The sequence below is a fragment of the Tiliqua scincoides genome, chromosome 1, assembly GCF_035046505.1.
Source record: "Tiliqua scincoides isolate rTilSci1 chromosome 1, rTilSci1.hap2, whole genome shotgun sequence".
NCBI lineage: Eukaryota > Metazoa > Chordata > Lepidosauria > Squamata > Scincidae > Tiliqua > Tiliqua scincoides.
Genome location: NC_089821.1, coordinates 80,882,834 through 80,904,385, shown reverse-complemented (window position 1 = coordinate 80,904,385; position 21,552 = coordinate 80,882,834). Strand labels below are relative to the sequence as shown.

The 21,552-nt window shown below is 42.5% G+C and overlaps 1 protein-coding gene and 1 pseudogene across 1 annotated transcript in view; one reads left to right on the top strand and one right to left on the bottom strand.

The window, feature by feature from the left end:
• The window catches only part of LOC136645156 (kalirin), a 250,046-nt gene that overhangs the window by 146,769 nt on the left and 81,725 nt on the right, over positions 1-21,552 (bottom strand). Inside the window, exon 6 of the mRNA XM_066621402.1 lies at positions 10,303-10,425. Coding sequence (XP_066477499.1) covers positions 10,303-10,425 — 123 coding nt within the window. The remainder of the gene's footprint in view (positions 1-10,302; positions 10,426-21,552) is intronic.
• On the top strand, positions 2,350-2,469 carry LOC136637008 (5S ribosomal RNA; annotated as a pseudogene).

Genomic DNA, 21,552 nt, shown 5'->3' with positions numbered 1-21,552 from the left:
TGTTGGAAGTTCAAGGAGAGGCAGAGGTGTGTCAGGTTGGGAAAATGCGTATAGAATCCTGGCATGTACTGCTGCCATCAAGATCTACCCTGTCCCACCCCCTTCCCCACTCCAAGCCTCTCCCAAGCCACTGAGTCTGCCACTTTACTTGCTTTATTGCAGTTTCTGGGAGCCAGGGCTGCATGCAAGGAGCCACCAGTCCAGCCATTTGCACCAGCAGCCCCAAAATGCACAACAGTGGTGTGCCTTTTACAACACTCAGCAGCACTTACGACTGCAGACTGAATTCTGAGTCCGCTGCCTGCCCTATAGGATTGGGTCATTAATTTCAGAATTAGGACATCTACAGTTTTGCAGCATTTTTTTCTTTACAGATTACCAGTTCATATGCACACTGACTAAATGAAAGATCAAAAAGGAATATTGGTGTAATCTCACAATCACAACAGAATTATTGTCTGTGCTATGACTTAATCAGTGCACATATGTTCTGGTGTATTTCAGTAACCTGTAGGGAAAGATGAAAAGTGAACATTGTAGCAAACCGCTCGCACACAGCTGTCTGATCAAAGTCCAGAAATCAAAACAGAAGACTGACATATCATTAATACGCCCACTCTGGAGACAATATTGGGTAGTTCAGAGTCTCCCACATTGGAGAGAAATTCAGAGGGAAAGGATTTCATAAACACACCTCTTTGCAGATCACCACAATGACAGCTTATTGAGCAAAGCTCCAAACAGGTAGGAAGGCAGAAAAGGGGTTCCACCTTCGTTCTGAAGGAAACCCTTATAACACTGATTTACAATTGGGAGAATGGTGGGCAGGACACAAAGATTCTTAAGCAGGTTTTTTTGTGGGGGGGGGGGAGGTCTTTTACAATGTGTAACTTCTGTCAGTGAAGATACATTAAATTTTAGTGTTGCCTTTAGAATCAGTTTGTGGTCTTTTATACTCTACCGCATTTTATATTTGTCAGCCACCTTGTGCCTGATTTTAAACTGAAAACGGTAGGATGCAAATAATTTTAACAAATAAATACACTCTATTTGACACCCACCAGAACATCACTCACACTTCTGGAAATACTTTTACATTCTAAGCGGGGCTGCAATCCTATCCACACTTTCTGAGGAATAAGCCCCATTGACTATAATGGAACTTACTTCTGAGTAGACATGCATAAGGATTGGGCTCTAAGTCCAGTGAAATCAGAAAAATTAAAATATCAAACAATGCATGAATATTCAGATCCAATTAGTAAGTATGCACATTTCTTGTTAGCTCCCAAAGGCTACAAAATATGTCTTCCAAACATGCATTCTGCTGTCAGCTTCCCCCAAACAACTCAAGGGCATAGCATCAAAGTAAGCAGGTCTTATGTGAATAACCTTTTCCTGGGAAGCTTCAATCAGTAGGGGTGAGGGGGGTGCTTGGAAAATTGCCAGTGAGAAAGCCATTTAGTAATGTATGAGTATAAATGGTTTCCTGATATCAGTCTTTTGATTTGACTGTGCTACTGCTCTATCTTGTTGCCATGGCATTTTTAGTACCCTTTGTGGTGTTTCGGTGTAAGGTGAGTTAATCTTCAACAGTGGAAACTATGATGGAAATACACTAGAAACTGCAGCTGACCTGCATATCAGAACATGCATTTACTCTTCCCAGCTCCAATGTGGGAACTCACATACAATTGAGTCTCCCAGTTTTTTTTTTAAAAAACAAGCTCTTACAAAAGTAAAGAAAAAGCTCCGCTAAAGAAATGGGGACTTGCTTATTTGATATGAACATGGTAGATGCACCATCCAGTAGATGTATTGGCACATACTCAGGGATGTTCCGTATTCTAGAATACTGAATGGCAAATGTAAAAAACCTAACTCCCTCAAATAACACCTTAACATTTGCCTAGTGGCATTCCTGTAGGGGGGCAAAGCAGTTTCTTCAGGAACCAGAACACTAGTGTAAGGTGGCAGTGTAACGTTCAACTTCCGAGCCAGTCGCAGCTGCAGAAGCAAACTGGATGCATCTCCTCCACTTTGCTTTCACCTTCCTGAACAGCTTGGAAGCTAAGGAGGAGGGGCCACTTTACAAGGGCATCCCAGTGCCTGAAGAAACTCACCGCTTTGCCTCCCTCCAGGAATTTGCCCACTGCATTTGCCTATAAATTAATAGATTTGAAAAATGTAATACATTGTTATTCATTTAAACATGCTCCTTCTTATTTTTGCAACATAAGGTGCAAAAATACATGGATCACATGTATTTGACATTGAAACACATTTTTGCTTATTTTAATATGTTTACAAAACTTTCTTTGCAGCTGTGAAGTCTACACAGTTACATTAAAAAATAGCAACTGTTACCCTGCACATGCCCAATCTCATCTGATCTTGGAAGCTAAGCAGGGTCAGGCCTGGTTAGTACTTGGATGGGAGCCCGCCTGGGAATACCAGGTGCTGTAGGCTTACATAAGAACATAAGAACAGCCCCACTGGATCAGGCCATAGGCCCATCTAGTCCAGCTTCCTGTATCTCACAGCAGCCCACCAAATGACCCAGGGAGCACACCAGATAACAAGAGACCTCATCCTGGTGCCCTCCCTTGCATCTGGCATTCTGGCATAACCCATTTCTAAAATTAGGAGGTTGCGCATACACATCATGGCTTGTACCCCATAATGGATTTTTCCTCCAGAAACTTGTCCAATCTCCTTTTAAAGGTGTCTAGGCTAGACACCAGCACCACATCCTGTGGCAAGGAGTTCCACAGACCGACCACACGCTGAGTAAAGAAATATTTTCTTTTGTCTGTCCTAACCCGCCCAACACTCAATTTTAGTGGATGTCCCCTGGTTCTGGTATTATGTGAGAGTGTAAAGAGCATCTCCCTATCCACTCTGTCCATTCCCTGCATAATTTTGTATGTTTCAATCATGTCCCCCCTCAGGCATCTCTTTTCTAGGCTGAAGAGGCCCAAACGCCGTAGCCTTTCCTCATAAGGAAGGTACCCCAGCCCCGTAATCATCTTGGTCGCGCTCTTTTGCACCTTTTCCATTTCCACTCTGTCTTTTTTGAGATGCGGCGACCAGAACTAGACACAATACTCCAGGTGTGGCCTTACCATAGATTTGTACAACGGCATTATAATACTAGCCGTTTTGTTCTCAATACCCTTCCTAATGATCCCAAGCATAGAATTGGCCTTCTTCACTGCCGCCGCACATTGGGTCGATACTTTCATCGACCTGTCCACCACCACCCCAAGATCTCTCTCCTAATCTGTCACAGACAGCTCACAACCCATCAGCCTATATCTAAAGTTTTGATTTTTTGCCCCAATGTGCATGACTTTACACTTACTGACATTGAAGCGCATCTGCCATTTTGCTGTCCATTCTGCCAGTCTGGAGAGATCCTTCTGGAGCTCCTCACAATCACTTATACCATATACCATATACCATAGTCTTTCGAGACCGAAGGTTGCAACCATTGTTATCCGATATTCTCTGAATTCCCATAAGCCCCCACAAAATGGGCACAGAAGAGTTAATGTTGCTAAGGTTGTTTACTGCCATTAATTATTGTATGCATTTGCCTTCACTATCAAACTATGATGCCATCTATTTAAGCATTAAAAAAATGAAAACATCCAGCTATGTACAAGGAGTATTTTATTGACTTATTATTTCCCCTAAACTTGGAGCTCGGCATGTCCCATTGTCATTGCATGCTGATGACGCTATCATTCTATCACAGACACATATTGGTCTTACCAGGCTGATGAGCAAATGTGTGAGCTATTTGACAGACAACAAACTTCATCTAAATGATGATAAATCAAAAATTCTGGTATTTGCCAAAACTTGAAAGCTTTTTAAGTGGAAATTCGATGGCCATACTATTGAACAAGTCAAACATTTTAAATATCTGGGTATACACATTTCATATAACCATTCTTGGGTCAGCCATCAAAAGACGACTCTAAGCACGGCAAAAATAACACTTCAGGCCATTAACCGCTTTTTTAATAATAAAGGCAACCCTTACACTCCGACTGTTCAAAGCCAAAATCATTTCCCAAGTTCAATATGGAGTTCCCATATGGATAAGTGCCTGGGACCACTCAGTTGAACAGTTGCAAGCAACACTCCTGAGAAAAAGTTTAGGCTTCCCAAGGTGTGTACCATATACCGCTCTGTGTCTCGAGACAGGCCAATTCCAGATTGAGACCTGGGCATGGCTGAGAACCTTTAAGTTCTCGTTTAGAGTCTATTATAATGGGGAACAGAACAGTTTACTTCACTGCCTCTTGGAAGACAGGTCCCCTATAGTGGGCTCCTCTAACCTTGAAAAAAAAAATCAGAATGATGGGTATTGAATTTGATTCCCTGGGATCCTTACTCCAGATGGAAGCGTACCGGGTTATCAAGAGAAGCCTCCTAGATATTCAGTGGCAGAGTATGCTAAGTGCAGCGAACAAGACTTGTTCGCCATTGAATAACCAGATCTCATTTACGGCCAGTCAGCCTGCAAGGTACCTATATCTCCTTGAATCTCCACCTGTGCATCTGTACCTGTGGTCGATACTGTAATTGTTATTTGTTTATATATATATATATGCGCCAATAAAGGTTTCTAAGGACTTATTATTTTGATTTATATTCCACAATATATTCCACTATATTATATAGTGTCACCCCAGCAGTGTCTGTTCTAGTGGCTGTCTGCTGGCGTTCTTTTGCATCTTTTAGATTGTGAGTCCTTTGGACAGGGAGCTATTAGTTATTCGATTTTTCTCTGTAAACCGCTTTGTGCACTTTTAGTTGAAAAGTAGTATATAAATACTGTTAATAATAATAATAATAATAATAATAATAATAATAATGTGGAATATATTCCACTATATTATATTTTTATATAATAAAATATATTTTATATAATAAAAATATAATATAGTGGAATATATATATATTCTTCTAAGCACTTATTATTTTGATTTATATTTATATTTTTAAAATTTATATTTTTAAAATTTATATTTTGATTTATATTCCATTCTATTGACTAGGTTCAGAATGGCTTACAATGTCTTTTTCTTGTTAGTAGTGATATTAATCTGATGTAATGTAAACATTAGTTTTGCATGTGATAATGATGACATAAACACCTAGACCTACTATGTGACCCGTGGTGAATCTGGTGGAAAAGAAGTATGTAGAGCAGCAATTTTCAACCACACTGGTGTGCTGCAAATGGTCCACAAGTGGAAGTTTGGGGAAAGGTCATTTGTTAGTAGGGCTACGGGGAGATGAAAGCACCCACCCTACCCTGCTGGCAGTGCAGTGTGCCTCATCAATTACCCAAAAGCCGATGGTACGACTTGATAATTTTAGTGCCTTGTCAGTGTGCCGTGAGATAAAAAAGGTTGAAAATTGCTGATGTAGAGAATAAGGCAAGCAGAGAAAGAAAAACATTTAGAGAACTGCACTTAATGGCATATTCCTTTAACAGTTTCTTTTCCTGTTTTGTTACAGCAAAAGGAACAGTAATTGGAAAGCTGTTACGATCCCCTAGGGACTGGGGCTTGGCCATAGCCATTACCAGAGCACATGCTGTGTAAAGCTAGGCATTACTAATCAATACACAGCTAGTGACAGTCCCCTGTGAAACTCAAGACATTAAAGATTCAGAGCATTTAAACATTCAGAGAGCTTATGCTTCATGTACCACAGAATAATCTTATAGCTGGGGAAAGCCTTGCACATTAAACCCTTCCCAAGAAACCAGCCATTCTATTCCTAGTGATTTCTCTGGAGATGCTGATCTTTGCATTTTCAGAAGAAAGAATTGGAGGAGGTAAGCCAGGTGGCCTAAGTGAGATGGGGGTACCTCATCTCTAGTCACATGGCAAATTTCTTTTAATTTGCCATGAAACAGGGAGGCTTGAGTCAGGTATCAACTAAGAGCACAATCCTAACCAACTGTCCAGCACTGGCATAGCCGTGCCGGTGGGACATGTGTTGCATCTTGCAGTTAGGGCGCAGTCATGGAAATCTCCTCAAAATAAGGCAATGTTTGTTCCTCTACCTTGGAGTTGCATTGCCCTTATGTCAGTGTGGAAAGTTGGTTAGCACTGTGGCCTAAGTCAGTCACTAGTCAAGAAGATTGGAGGATAGCAAATGTCACGCCTATCTTTAAAAAGGGAAAGAGGGGGGACCCGGGAAACTATAGGCCGGTCAGCCTAACATCCATACCGGGTAAGATGGTGGAATGCCTCATCAAAGATAGGATCTCAAAACACATAGACGAACAGGCCTTGCTGAGGGAGAGTCAGCATGGCTTCTGTAAGGCTAAGTCTTGCCTCACGAACCTTATAGAATTCTTTGAAAAGGTCAACAGGCATGTGGATGCGGGAGAACCCATAGAAATTATATATCTGGACTTTCAGAAGGCATTTGACAAGGTCCCTCACCAAAGGCTACTGAAAAAACTCCACAATCAGGGAATTAGAGGACAGGTCCTCTCGTGGATTGAGAACTGGTTGGAGGCCAGGAAGCAGAGAGTGGGTGTCAATGGGCAATTTTCACAATGGAGAGAGGTGAAAAGCGGTGTGCCCCAAGGATCTGTCCTGGGTGCTTTTCAACCTCTTCATAAATGACCTGGAGACAGGGTTGAGCAGTGAAGTGGCTAAGTTTGCAGACGACACCAAACTTTTCCGAGTGGTAAAGACCAGAAGTGATTGTGAGGAGCTCCAGAAGGATCTCTCCAGACTGGCAGAATGGGCAGCAAAATGGCAGATGCGCTTCAGTGTCAGTAAGTGTAAAGTCATGCACATTGGGGCAAAAAATCAAAACTTTAGATATAGACTGATGGGTTGTGAGCTGTCTGTGACAGATCAGGAGAGAGATCTTGGAGTGGTGGTGGACAGGTCGATGAAAGTGTCGACCCAATGTGCGGCGGCAGTGAAGAAGGCCAATTCTATGCTTGGGATCATTAGGAAGGGTATTGAGAACAAAATGGCTAGTATTATAATGCCATTGTACAAATCTATGGTAAGGCCACACCTGGAGTATTGTGTCCAGTTCTGGTCGCTGCATCTCAAAAAAGACATAGTGGAAATGGAAAAGGTGCAAAAGAGAGCGACTAAGATGATTACGGGGCTGGGGCACCTTCCTTATGAGGAAAGGCTACGGCGTTTGGGCCTCTTCAGCCTAGAAAAGAGACGCTTGAGGGGGGACATGATTGAGACATACAAAATTATGCAGGGAATGGACAGAGTGGATAGGGAGATGCTCTTTACACTCTCACATAATACCAGAACCAGGGGACATCCACTAAAATTGAGTGTTGGGCGGGTTAGGACAGACAAAAGAAAATATTTCTTTACTCAGCGTGTGGTCGGTCTGTGGAACTCCTTGCCACAGGATGTGGTGCTGGCGTCTAGCCTAGACGCCTTTAAAAGGGGATTGGACAAGTTTCTGGAGGAAAAATCCATTATGGGGTACAAGCCATGATGTGTATGCGCAACCTCCTGATTTTAGAAATGGGTTATGCCAGAATGCCAGATGTAGGGGAGGGCACCAGGATGACGTCTCTTGTTATCTGGTGTGCTCCCTGGGGCATTTGGTGGGCCGCTGTGAGATACAGGAAGCTGGACTAGATGGGCCTATGGCCTGATCCAGTGGGGCTGTTCTTATGTTCTTATGTTCTTAAGAGTCTATGCCCATCAATGGGATCACCCAGTCAGGATAAAAACTGAACTCTAAGTACTGATAGCACTCAATGCAGAGGGGTCATGATTGAGACATACAAAATTATGAAGGGGCTGGATAGAGAGATGCTATTTTCCCTTTCACATAACACCAGAACCAGGGGACATCCACTAAAGCTGAGTGTTGGGAGAGTTAGGACAGACAAAAGAAAATATTTCTTTACAAAGCGTGTAATTAGTCTGTGGAACTCCTTGCTACAGGAAGTAGTGGCAGCATCTTGCCTAGATGCCTTTAAGAGGGGAATGGACAAATTTCTGGAGGAAAAGTACATCATGTGTTAAAAGTCATGGTAGGTATGTGCAAGGTAGAGGTAGGCTGCCTCTGATTGCCAGATGCAAGGGAGGACACCAGGACGCAGGTTGTGTCTGTTGCCTAGTGCATTCCCTGAAGCATTTGGTGGGCCACTGTGAGATGCAGGAACCTGGACTAGATGGGCCTTTGGCCTGATCCAGGAGGGCTCTTTTTATGTTCATCAACAAGCGTGAGCAGAGGACCAGTGCATTATTTTCCCCCGAAGCCCCACCAACCTAGCCCTAGCACTGGCTGGTGTTCACTTCTCAGTAAAGTCACAATGTGGCATCTCTCAGAAGCTTAGAGGACAAGCTTCTGAAACAACACTGATGTAGAGAGCCTGGCAAAAGTGTATTATAGCTTGGTAGAACAAGCTACTCCACTAACCAGTACAGATTAATGAGATAAACCACACCACATACACACACTTGCAGAAACATTGCAGAAGGACTACATTTTTGCCTAAGCTATTGAGGAAACCTTCACCAGCATTTTGTAGCTGAAGTTTGTATTAACCATGTGGTAGGAGAAATACTGAATGAGACTTTTCTAGTGTCGTGAACAACCTAATATGTAGCAGTATGTTTGATGGCTTCAAATTCAACAAGAACTTGCCTATGGGTGTCCCATTCAGCATTCAAAAAGAGCATGCTGACAGCAAGATTCCGGTCAGAAGATTATAATCAGATCTAGTGTTCTGCTAGAACATTTGGTTTATCTCTCCTCTTCTTATGAAACATGACGCGTGGTGACCCCAAACACCGAAGCAGCTTGTTTTACGTTTCCTCAGAAGCTGATGACAGCTGTGCATTTTAACACCACAATGAGCTCTTGACCTACTGGAAAGTCAGGCCAAGCACTTAAACACCCATGGCTTGTCCTGTGTTAAAAATATCTCTGATTTTTTTTAAGTGCGAAAAATTTTTGTACCTGTTATATGCATTCATACGTATTTCTCATAGAATTTTAGCAGATTACACTAACAGACTTACCATTTCATGCGCTGAGCCAACAATTTTCAAACGGCGGCTCAGGGTCGTGAAAACAATGTGAGTCAAATACTAAACTTTGGTTGCACCTCCTGCACCAGCTACTTTGATGTGACAGGATGTAAAGTGGATTGCCCACAAGGTTCCTTGGTTCCAGACCGAGCTGGAATGCTATTGCACTGTTGCTGCAAAAACCTGTAATGGCAGTACTCTGAGGGCCCATTCAGACATCTGTACAACAGTGTAGGAGCTGCTTCCCTGCTGTACAATCTCATGAGAACATGTATATAAACAACCAAGTGAGCATGGTCAACCACATGGATCTTTCTCGCCCAATCACTCCTTTCCTTAGCAGATGAGTGACAACTGGTTAGGAAAGAGCCATGTGACTCCTAGAATACACGGGATCACATCACAGGGAAGCCATTTATGTGCTACTGTGAGTTCACAGGAGTGGAGTCTGTGTTCCATAAGGATGGCAGCAGCATGATGTATCTGCTAACTGGCAAAGAGGCACCTTTCAAAGTGGTGCCCTCTTATATTTAGCGGAGGGAGAGCAACTGTCCCTTTTTACTCCAGCATGGCATCTTTTCCAGAGGCTGTTGCTGGTGTTTCTTCTATACTTTTTTTAGATAGTAAGCCCTTTAGAGACAGGAGACAATTTACCGATTTATTTTACCATGTAAACCACTTTATGAACTACTCCTGTTGAAAAGAGGTATAGAATTATTGTTAATAATAATAATGGTGGTGGCAGCAAGTATACACAGATATACCATCTGGACTCCTCACATCAGTCGAGTGCTTAATTGCCCAATCAATCAAAGGAGGAACACTTAACTATGGCCATCTTCAATGCTTTGCTTATACTTTTCTTACAAGGATACAGAAATGGAAGTCACATAATAAATATGGAAATAAACTCTCTTTTTACAGACTCTAGTTGAGCATATCTCAGGAAAAGGATAAGCCTGGCAGTACATTATAGTGTAGGGTTTCCCTCCCCTAAAATGAACATAGCTACTGAAGACAAGCTTGTTTTGAAATCAAGAAGCCAATCATGTACTAATGTCAAGAAGATGGAAAAACACATCTCAGAAAAAAAACTGCTTTCACAAACTGCTCAACCTGACCTTTTGCTCTCCAAGCCTCCAGGGCCTTCCCTCCTCTTTTAACTGGTGCTTCTTCTCTGATGCTTTCATCTCCATCCCACACACATCCTTAGGGAAAAGCCTTGTGCACTCACCATGGAATTCATAGCAAAGTGGTTATGCTGTGTCTGTAAATCAAGGGCATGTTGGTAGCTCACTCCAATTTCAGTGTGACTCTGCAAGAACAACTCTTTGTTGTGGCTGATCCAGTCAAACATCTAGAAAACAAGGAGGAAAAAAGTCAGTGCTAGAGGCAGGAGATGCTCACCTTGGGCATGAACACACTAGATTTGAAACAGATTTATGATACAGCAAGTCCTCACTTAAAGTTGCCAATAGGTTCTTAGAGACTGCAACTTTAAGCGAAACAACTTATAACAAAACCAATTTTACTGTAAGCTAATTGATAAACGAAAACAAGTTCCTATGGCATACTTTTGGTCACCAAAACATCACCAAACTTCTAAATAAAAACCCAAAACACTTCCAAAATTAAACATTGAAATAAATGTGAGCATTCCAGATCAGAGAAAACCCATGCAGACATGGGGAGAATGTGCAAACGCCTCACAGACAGTGGCCCCAGCCAAGAATCAATTTTTTTTCTCATCAACTTTATAACAAAATAACTTTGACCAGAAAGATTTTTGAGGACTTGCTATACTGTCATCAAACTATCTAGAATCAATCCAAACAATTTTGTAGTCTGGATCTGAAAACAAAACATGGCAGATGGAGTACTAAAGTACAGCTCAAGACAACGGAGAAGGATGCAGTTCAGAGGCCTAAATGGATAAATCAAACAAAAATTCTACTAATGCTGCAATTTCACATTTTACACAAATTGTCCCTGGTTTGATCAATAAAAGATACTTCCTTGACCAAGTGTGGACTCACTGTTTTATAATACGTTTGCAAGATCACAGAAAAAATTGGGACCATATCTGAGAACATTCATGTGGGGCTTTTCCAATTCCCAAATAAGATTTTCATTCCAAGCAACTCAGGTAGCTGTCCTGATCATGTGACAAGCTAACAGTGTTGATATTTGCTTGAAAATTAAAAATATGGGAAATCTGCACATTATAATGATAACCATTGAGTTCTCTATATAAGAGAAGATTTCAGGGGAAAAAAGCAAAAACAGAGAAGTACGTTTGTTACTATGACTCTATTAATTTTGTGAGGAATTTTGGTGTAATGAGCCAAATTTGATGAATATTCTGACATGGCTTGAGATTATGACACAAGAAGTCCTGGTTGAACCCTCTTTCAGTGTTCAAGGAATAGGCAAGCCAGGTTCTAGAAATGTGACAGGATTTATAAAAATAGTTTCTCCTCAATTTTACCAACCATAACTTATGGAGATTTCACTATATTCGGCCCTCAATGACTGCCACAATGTGCCTCCAAAAAGGGGAAAGTTAAGTATGTAGAACTATGGGGAATGGCAGAAGGACCCATTATCCTTTCAACTAGAACTGCAACCAAGACTGAATTTGCAACACAACTGAGCCCAATCCTACTTAACTTCCTGTGTGGTGATGCGGCAGCATCAATGTGACATCTGTTGTAACCTGTGGGAGAGTTTTGGCATCTGGGGGCTTCCTCAGGGAAGGGGACATTTGTTTCCTTTCCCCGGGGTAAGCCCATGCTGCTGCTATGGGTTAACTCAGACCCGTGCCAATGATACCGCTGGCACAAGTCTGTGTTGACTGGGGAAGGCGGATCAGGGCAGGAAGGGTGTTAGGATTCGGCGGGCTCAGCCACTGTGAAACTCGCCTCCTTCTTGAGCCAATCTATCCTCCTCCCTGCTCCTGTCAACTCTCCGTTATACCCACTCAGAACCTACTGGAGGATGCTTAGAGTGCTATAAAGATTTACAATACCATATATATACCATACCATAGAGAAGTTTTCAGTGAGGTGAGGACTTAGATCTTAATTTTGAAGCTACTTCATATGTCAGGGTCTATCTCATGGTCCTATGCATGCTTACTTGGAAGTCAGTCTCAATGACTAAATGAGGACATACTCCCAAGTAAGTTTGCAAAGGATGGCAGTTTCATGGTCTATACCTTGAATATATGTCCAGGATCCTAATATATCTCAATTGGTCTGATGCATGGACAGATCAACTGGATGGGGGAAGAGAGAGGATGAAGCAGCAGGTGGGACTGGCTGAAGTCCTAAATCATGGTGTCAAACATAAGGCTTGTGGGCTGGATACAGCCTGGAAAGCTCTTTATCCAGCCCACATGATCATTGGTCCCTCCCAGCACAACCATCAGTTGCTCTCCGCTGCTAAGCTGCGAAATGATGCAGCAGCACTGCATGCCATACTTTCAGCAATACTGCTTTTGCTGGAGTCACTTTGCAGAGCACCTCTCATCTGCTGAGCTGCAAATTGATGCCTCAGCAGAAGCAGTGCTGCTGAAAGGGTGGTCTGAGTGGTAATATATTGAAAATATTATCAAGGTTTGCATATTCTGTCATTTGCAGCTAATGAATTTCTAGGTGAGAAAAAGTGCTTATTTCTGAGCTTTGCTTTGCTTAATGACATCACTTCCTGCTTGATAACATCACTTCTGGCCCTTGGCAGGCACCACGAATGCTATTCAGACTGCTGTACAAAATGAGTTTGATAGTCCTGTTCTAAACAGGCAGGTGTCCAAGAGAGCAAGACAAACTCTGGGCCATGCAAATAGATGGGGCTGCTGGAAGCCTGTGACAATCAATTCCTGATTGGTTGTCCAGAGGGATGCAGAAGTTCAGGATGACGATTGGGTTGCCTGTGTCAGCTGAAAGACAGCTGGCATAGCAGAACTGTTCAAGCAGTTCTGCCTATTGGACGTCAGTTGTTCACTGCAGCCCAGACACTTGATGGCATGTGGCAGGGGAATAGGCCCAGGGTCAGGCCAATGACTGGCTACTTGCTTGTTGGATTTCTCCTCATATCAGGCATCTCTTTGCTTTTAAAAGAAAACCAGTTCCCCGGTTTCCTTCATTCCATGCTTGGATGGTTTTGTTTTTCGTTCTAGGACTACCTATATCCTTATTTCCCCATTAGAAAATTAGCCTGATTCATTCAAGACAAGACAGTCAGCTCAAGCATCTTCAGGAATGAAACAGAAGAAGGTATTTACTCTAATTCAGCTTAAAAGTCTCTCCTCTCATTAAGTGGTAACATGTAATTTGATTCAAAAAGACTGATGTAGCCCTTGACTCAAAGAAAAGCAGTATCGGTAAAAAGAAATCTCCAGAGAGTGAGTTTCACGTGCAAACAACAGAGTTTTATCTCTCTACTTTAGGAACCAACAGAGATTCATCTTGTTAAGTAGCTACACATTAGATGCGAACATTTCCCAAACCGAGGTAGAGCCATTTAAGGAGGCAACAGCCATCTGGCAGCAAGCCCTAGAACATAAACAGTAAATCTAGTGTATTACGCACAAGCTGCCTATCTTGGATCAACTTGAAGCACAGCAACAACAGCAGCATATTGTTATGGAGAGAGCAGGAGAGCCTTTCTAACCTAATCTTCACTGTTTCGGAAGAACAAAGAAGAACCGAATTTGGGTATACTATGCACTTGCTGAAGAATTATGTGGACACAGTCAATTGCTTTTTAGTCTTTTCTTTCTTCTTATTCCGGGTTTGCTTGCAAAATTATGTTAACAGCCATATCCCCACATTTGCCTGCACTGTCTGATCTGGTCTTCATTATTTCTAACAGTCTGGCCAAACAAAGCCAGCCAAATGTGTTTTCCATGAAAGTTAACTATTAGCAGTTATTAGAAATGACTAATAGCAGTCCTAGAAATGAGTGGAATTTGTTACTCGACATCATCCTTAACCATCATTATCCCATGGTGATGGCAGCTGACACAAGGCAAAATGGAAGAGCGTCTGGTTATTTCACCTCTACATTTATTCACAGGGTTCAACCCTTGAAGGCCTTGCCAATCTACCATTACCATGCTTTCTATGTCCCCCCACCTCCACAATTCACTACCACTTACAAATTGACATGGACAGCAAGCAACCAGGATATTATCTCACAAGGATGTCTGAAAAATCCTGATAACTGATGGAGTTTCAGTAGACAAAGCTACTGCTCTGCCAGGAATAAAATGAAACATCTGAGACATCCATCACAAAAGACACCAGCTCAGTACTGCCAGACTGTCTGAGTATCACCTGACTTTAAGGAGTAGTTTCTATTGCAGGGTTTGGAAAACCTTCATAGGAGACTAATGTGAACAGTTAAATATGAACAACTCTGCTCATATTAAAGCAGGCACACAAGCCCCCCTCTTCCCAAACAGGCCTTTCTATGAACTCAGAGCTGCACTTCACTTCTGCCACTCCCTTTCCATTTCCCAAACCAAAAAGAAAAAAAAGCCTCACTGTAGAGAAGAGGAAGCAGGCAATTGAGAGTGTCTGTCCCACAGAATTAGGGGGAATTGGGGGGATTTAAGCACTGTACTCAGTGCAACAAGCAGAGAATGACTTGCTGATAGGAGAAAGACTGGGGGTGGAACTCTCCAGAGATAGAGACAGACTAGAGACAGACAGGGCAGATTGCCTGCCACAACTGTTCCTGTAGAGAGAAAGGTGCTTATCTAGTTGCTGCTGCCTCCTGGTCCCTCCTTCCTGTCACTCTCTGCCCTCTTTCCTCTTCTCCCAATCTACACCTCTTTTGATGGACTGGATCCAGACTGCCACACAGCTGCACCTTGCTGCCAGTGCACTGCTCAGCTATCTCCACATTTAGCAGAGACAGGCCAGGCAGAGCAGTGCCACATTGTCCCTGTGGCAGTGGAAGCTTTTACGTTTTAAGACGTTTGTACCCTTGCCTTTCCACTTTGATATAAAACACCCATGAGGGCTAACAATCTTATCATCACAATCTTAAAACACAATATAAATAAAAACCACACACTATCAAATAACACAGAAAACCACAATAAAATAAACACCAACTCAGGAAAATCAAGTTAACTAAAAAAAAATCAAAAACACCCTAACCCCAAAAGGTCTTTAGCTGCTAGATTACCTACAGGGATGGTGGAGATAACCCCAAGGGAGGGAGAATTCCAGGGATGGAAAAGTCCAGCGCAGCACGACTCAAGCCTAGACGAAAGAGTCACAAAAGGGTGACACAGTGACTCATTTCGAATTGAGTCATGAGTCACAGCCCCCTGTGACTCGACACAAAAAGGACTTGGAGAGTTACCGTTTTGCAACTCAATAGGACTTGAGTCGAGTCGCCTCCTTTAAAAGCCACGGCTCTGCAGAGGGAAATGGGGCTGCGGCCGGGCTGTGTGTGTGCTTCCGGTTTCCCTTTCAACACTTCCCCACCATCCCCACCCACCCCAAAATCCGGCAGCAGCATGGAATGCACCAACCCCTTCCCTTCTCCCAAACCCCGGCCACGATAAAGAAAAAAACCCCTTTCACTTCACGGGCATGGCAGGGAGTGAGGATGCATCCCGGCTCGGCCAGGTGGAAGGACATGGGGAGGAAGCAAGTGAGGAAAAGCCTGCCATGACTCCGTGGAGGAAAACAGGCTATGCCGGGCTGTAGGCGTGTCTCGGTGTTCTCTTTAAACATTCCCCTGCTGTCCCCACATCCATCCTACCTGCCAGGCAGCAGTACAGAATGCACCCACCACTTCTACAACAGAAAATGCAGCTGAAAAAAACAGCAGGAGGATGCAAGAAAACTCTGCCAAGAGAGACTTGAAGAAAAATGTAGTCAATATAAGTCACTCCCCCCCCGTGCCCACCTCCATCTCACCTGTCAGTCAACAGTGTGGAACGCGCTGACCTGACCCTTTCCTTCCTTCTGCAACACAAAATGCAGCTGAAAAAACAGCAGGAGAATGACAAGGAAACTCCAAGAGAGACTTGGAGAAAAGTGTAGGTGATACAAGTCATTCCCTTGCTATCCTCTCCTGCCGCCACTCCTTCTCCTTTTTCATGTGAGAGGGAGATAGTGCAACCCATGTCAGTCGGTGTGCGACTCAAGTTGTTAGAGTGGAATGCGAGTCATGAGTCAGGGGGCTCCTGACTTAAGTGTTTTTCTGAGTCTTCCATGCATACAACTCAATGAGTCCACAAGACAGTGAAAAATGCACATTTTCACGACTTGAGTCTGAGTCACCTGACTCGAGTTCCCATCCCTGGAGAGTTCCATAATTTACCTGCTTACTGTGAAGTACCTTGTAGCTCTGGTGGAAAAGAATTGCAGTCTAAATTCTAATAGGAGCATAGAAGCCACGTTCTAATATTCCTATTCCAATTCAGCATTCATATCTAAATGTTATAGCTGACTATAACCTGAAACTAGCCTAGATGTTGGAACTCTAGAGTACACTTTTTAGAGATGCCCTCATTTACTAGGGATTCAATGTAGTATATACCAGTTATGGGAAACTGATATCCTATGGAAAAAGATTTTCCCAACAAGCAACAAAATCCTTAAAGAAAAAAAAAAAGCTCCACTATCACCCAGTCATTTCTTATGAGAAGCAGTTCTAACTGCCAATGATTTATAGGATTCTCATATGCCTACTCATCTTCCATGCCGCAGTGAAGGTGCTCCCTGTGAAATTAATGGTGGTGCAGAATAATTCTAGGCTCAGACAACACTACATGTACATAAGCAGGCAGACAGGTATGCTACATGTCTTTCAGATTTGTATGTCTCCATTCTTTTTCCAAGCCAGTGGTCTTCAACCTTTTTTGTGCCACAACCCCAATAAATAAATAATGAGACTGGGGATCCACCATTGCTCCCGCTCCCCTCCTGGGACCCTACCCACTCACTCCTTGCCCCTATCATTGCCCACTCTCCACCCCTGTTCACTGTAGCCAAATATTCTTAGAGAGAACAGAAAAAGTTACCATGAAGCCTGGCACTCATGAAAGCCATCTTAGCATAATTGCCAAGAACATGAGTAGGACTGGGATACAATCTCCTGGTACCTGAAGGAGTATACCAGATGCCTCCCCCTTTATTTGGTGGTGCTCTTGTCCAGTGGTTCAACTTCTTCGTTCCCGTAAGTTGCCAAGGCCCCCAGAACTGAGGCTTTGGGGTCCCAACCCCAAGGTTGAAGAACACTGTTCCAAGCAACAAGGGGAACCCATTTTTATGATTTCCTGGTGACGTTTCCTTTTTAAAAATCTTTTAAATTATTTCACAGATAAATGTTCTCCAAAGATGATTATCTCTCTAGCTGATCATCTCTTGTGTTCCATGAATGAAAAGCAAAGGCTCACACTGAACAGTACAACTAAGTGCTACAAAATTACATTTAATTTAGAGAATTATTCCCTCCTGAAGGAATCAAGCACACTGTGAACAGGCTGCCTCCATAAAATGTTTTGCTAAATTATCCACCAGAGCCTGAGGCTTTTCTTCGGGAGATAAATACAATATTCAATATTGGGAATTTTACCAAGACCCCTACATATTTATTTCCATTTCTGCATTGGGATTTAAAACTATGTCTTTGCTAGCCCATGTAACTCCAGCAGTAGCTCATTTCTATCTGCTTAAAGAAAGATGCCGAGAACGTCCTGAGATGCAATGTACACTGTTGACACAAGTTCCAAGTTAAATAGCAGACCGGCTGCCAAGTCCCTACAAGCAAACAGTAGGAATGTTCAAAGGGGCAGGGGGTTGAATTAGATTGCTGCCAATTTGTTTTCAAACCTGCTGATGAATTTGTTAAGCTATGCAGTGCCTGCAAAGCTGCTGCTGTAACAAATGTACCTGACTAATGGAAGAGGCACATTAGGATTGCCCTCAATTATTACTTTGTAGAGCACCTGTGACATTCATCCTATTTACTACTGGCAGCTCATCAGATATTCTTCACATGAGACAAGAGAACATAAAATATGAGAGCACTTTGGCTCCCAGATCTCCTCCATCCACATGAGCTCCTTGGTGATGTTTCAGGAGGCACTATATGTTCTAGTGGCTACATATTTTGGCATGTTCCCTTTAATCTCTTGAGGACTAGAAGTGGGAAAGCCTCCCCATATTTTTTATCAACTATTTCCATCTCCCCTTCAAAGCCTACCACAAAGCATTTCCTGGACCACCATAACTGTACTGTCAGCATGCTTTCAACTATTAGGTTAACCCTCTTCTACTTTACCCCCACTCCCCCTCCTCTTTCTTCATCGTCACTATTTTCTTTCACCTCTGCAACTGATTCAGACTGCAAGTTCCCCTGGATGGATTCATGCCATTTTTGTGTACAACTAATGCCAGTTGTCATCATTGTTGTAGTAGTCATCATAGCTATAGTAAACTGTAGTGGTTTGAACAGCACATGGATGATTGAAAAGCACAATTCTGTTGCTTCATGCCTTGTCTGAGAGATCTCTAGTGGCATCTGGCTGGTTACTTCTTGTAACATAATTAGGGTTGTCAACCACTAGGATTGGCCTAGAGTCCATATGAATCAGCAGTGAACTCCAGGTGACTACTGAAAGCAGTCCTGGAGATTTTAATCCATGGCTTAATGGCCTTATTTCATGTTGGAAAAAGAAATCTCCAGAAAGAGATTTCACCACAGTTGGCAACCCTAAGCAGTTCCCTACCTATTTCGGGGTACTCCAGGAAATACTACCATCAGTTCCTTCAACAACTACATTTAGGGTGCAATCCTAACTGATTTTCCAGCACTGACACAGCTGTGTCAATGTGCTATGCACTGCATCTTGCATTGGGGAGGCAGTCAGGGAGGCCTACTCAAGGTAAGGGCATGTTTGTTACCTTACCTTGGGGCTGCATTGCGGCTAGGTCAGTGCTGGAAAGTTGGTTAGGATTGCACCCTTAGAGTACAATCCTGCAAATGGGAAGCAAGTCTGAGTTCAGCTGGACTTACTCCTAAATTAGTGAGCATAGAATCACAGCCTTGAGAGTGCTAAATACAATGACAGAACATACAAACACAGCTGAATACCAAGAAAAATTCCCTTTTGATGGAAGAGGGAAAGAGAAATCCAACACTTGAAAATGATTTGGCCTGCTACCTATGGCTACTGTCCAATTTTAAGTTGGCTTAGTTATATAAATGAGGCCTTTGAGCCAAGAATAATAATTTAGAAAATCATTTTTCACAGTATTTTATTAGTACATCCATTTCAGTAATATCAGAGACAAATCTCCAATACCTACAGAATGCCAATATCTGGACTCTAAAAGGCAATGGGATAATGAAACAGAGCAAATATAGCACAATGGCTATGACTGAGTCAGACATCAGGAAGTCCCCTGGTTGAATTCTCACATCTGCCATGTACTCACTAGGTGGTCTTAGGCAAGCAATTCTCTCTCAACTTCATCTCCCTTTCTGGGATATGGGAATCATCATCATCATCATCATCATCATCTACTTTACAGGGTTGTTGTAAAATGTCAATAAAATAAAGTATATTACATGTTATGTATATGATGCGCTTTCAGAAAGTGAGAGTGCTATACAAATCCAGATGAGTTCTATGACAAGTGGTCCATCTCCTATGATTATATTCTTATCAAATTTGAATGCAAATACATTTATTTACCTGGTGAACTATGTGCACAAATATTTGCATGAATTCTACCTGGGGACTCCAAGACTACTAAACACACAATCACAACTGTATAAGAACTTTTTCCCATTATTTCATATTTCTTTATAGTGTATATCACTCCCACGGATAAAACTCAGCTATCTGTTTGGGTGGATGCAAGTATACCTGATCAATCAACAAAATATGGAGAAAAGAGAATGAAGTTGGTTATTTAAATATTGCTATCCTTTCAGTGGTCCATTCACTTGATGGAGCAAATGCCCCGTGTGCAGAGTCTCGCGCAACTTTAGGACCCCGAGGAAGCCTCTTTGAGGTTCCTGACGGTCGGAAACTGTGCTTACGGTTTTCCGGAAATAGGGGGGTGGGTTTGTGTGTGGGAGGGTAGCAACATCCCATGGGGGACGCCGTAGTGAACTTTTGCCCCAGGGCCCAGGGCTGGGGTGATTCGCCACTGTATCCTTTGGTTGTTCACTGATGCTAAGCAAGAATCCTGAATGATGTCACTAGGGCTCTAATCCTATACTTGCCCAAGAGTAAGTCCCCCTGAACTCAGTGGGGATTGCTTCTGAGTAGACATGTATAGAATGGACTGACTGCCATCTTCACAAAAAATGGTGAAAAATATACATGAAAAATGTTTGGTAGATACTTAGACCTGATTTATTTGTACAGTACAGTACAGAACTCTCTGCCACACATACTGTTAAATTGAACAGATACAGGTAGCTGCATCACATGTGATGGTTCCCCCCTATACTAATATTTTAACCTGCAGCATGTGAAAGAAGGCAGGACAGATGGTTTCTTTTGCTTTGTTTTTGCATCTCTATTTCATTATGCATAAGTAATAGCATCTTTGTTGCTTACCTTCTACCAAAGGCAAGTAAACAAAGCTAGCCACAAGTCCAAAATTACTAAGAATAGCTGAACAGAAGGAATAGGATGGGAAAGAGGGACAAGTGTCTCTACTCAAATGCAAACCTATTTTTCATGTCACAACTGCTGAATGATCACTCACGATATGTTAAAACATTATGTGCATAGCCAAAGGCCCTGTTGTATTCTGTACATGTATAAAGATTTTTTTTCCTGTTGCTACGGCTCCTGCAGCAGCTTTCCCCCCTAGTTTTCAGATGTGGATTGCACCTGCACTGACTCCTGATCAGAATTTCAAATCCCTCTTCTGCAGTTTTCTGGGTTCTGAATTTGAACTCCGCTCAAATACTGCCTTAGCACCTGACAATGAATCAAGTTTGGGGGGGGGATCAAGGGGGCACATTTTCTTCCCTGGTTGTTTTAAGTTCCTGTACAGCATTTTGCTCTCTGCAATTAAAATGATTTCCAAAATTCTACTGAGTTCTGAACTTAACAAGCATCTTGTAACGGAAAAACTGAAGGCAAATCTAATGCAAACTGTGTGGAAAATAAAATCCATCTAAGCCTACCAAAATCTTTCCTCAAACTATTTTCCTGAACCATATTCAGTATTGGAGCAGATAAGAGTACAGAGAATTGTATAGCAAAGTATCAGCAACTGGCTCCAGGAAACTGAAACAAGAATTAGGGTACATTGTGTTCCAGTTCAGCCCTGTGACTGGAGACGTTTCCTCAGTGCTGCAGGTGGAAGACTGTGGAAGGAGATTGCAGCAGAGAATTGGAAAACAATTTGCTGACAGGAAATATACAGTCCTTCCCATTAATGTGCTGCCCTTCTGCTGGAAAAGGTTACCCGTGACTGAACTTTCC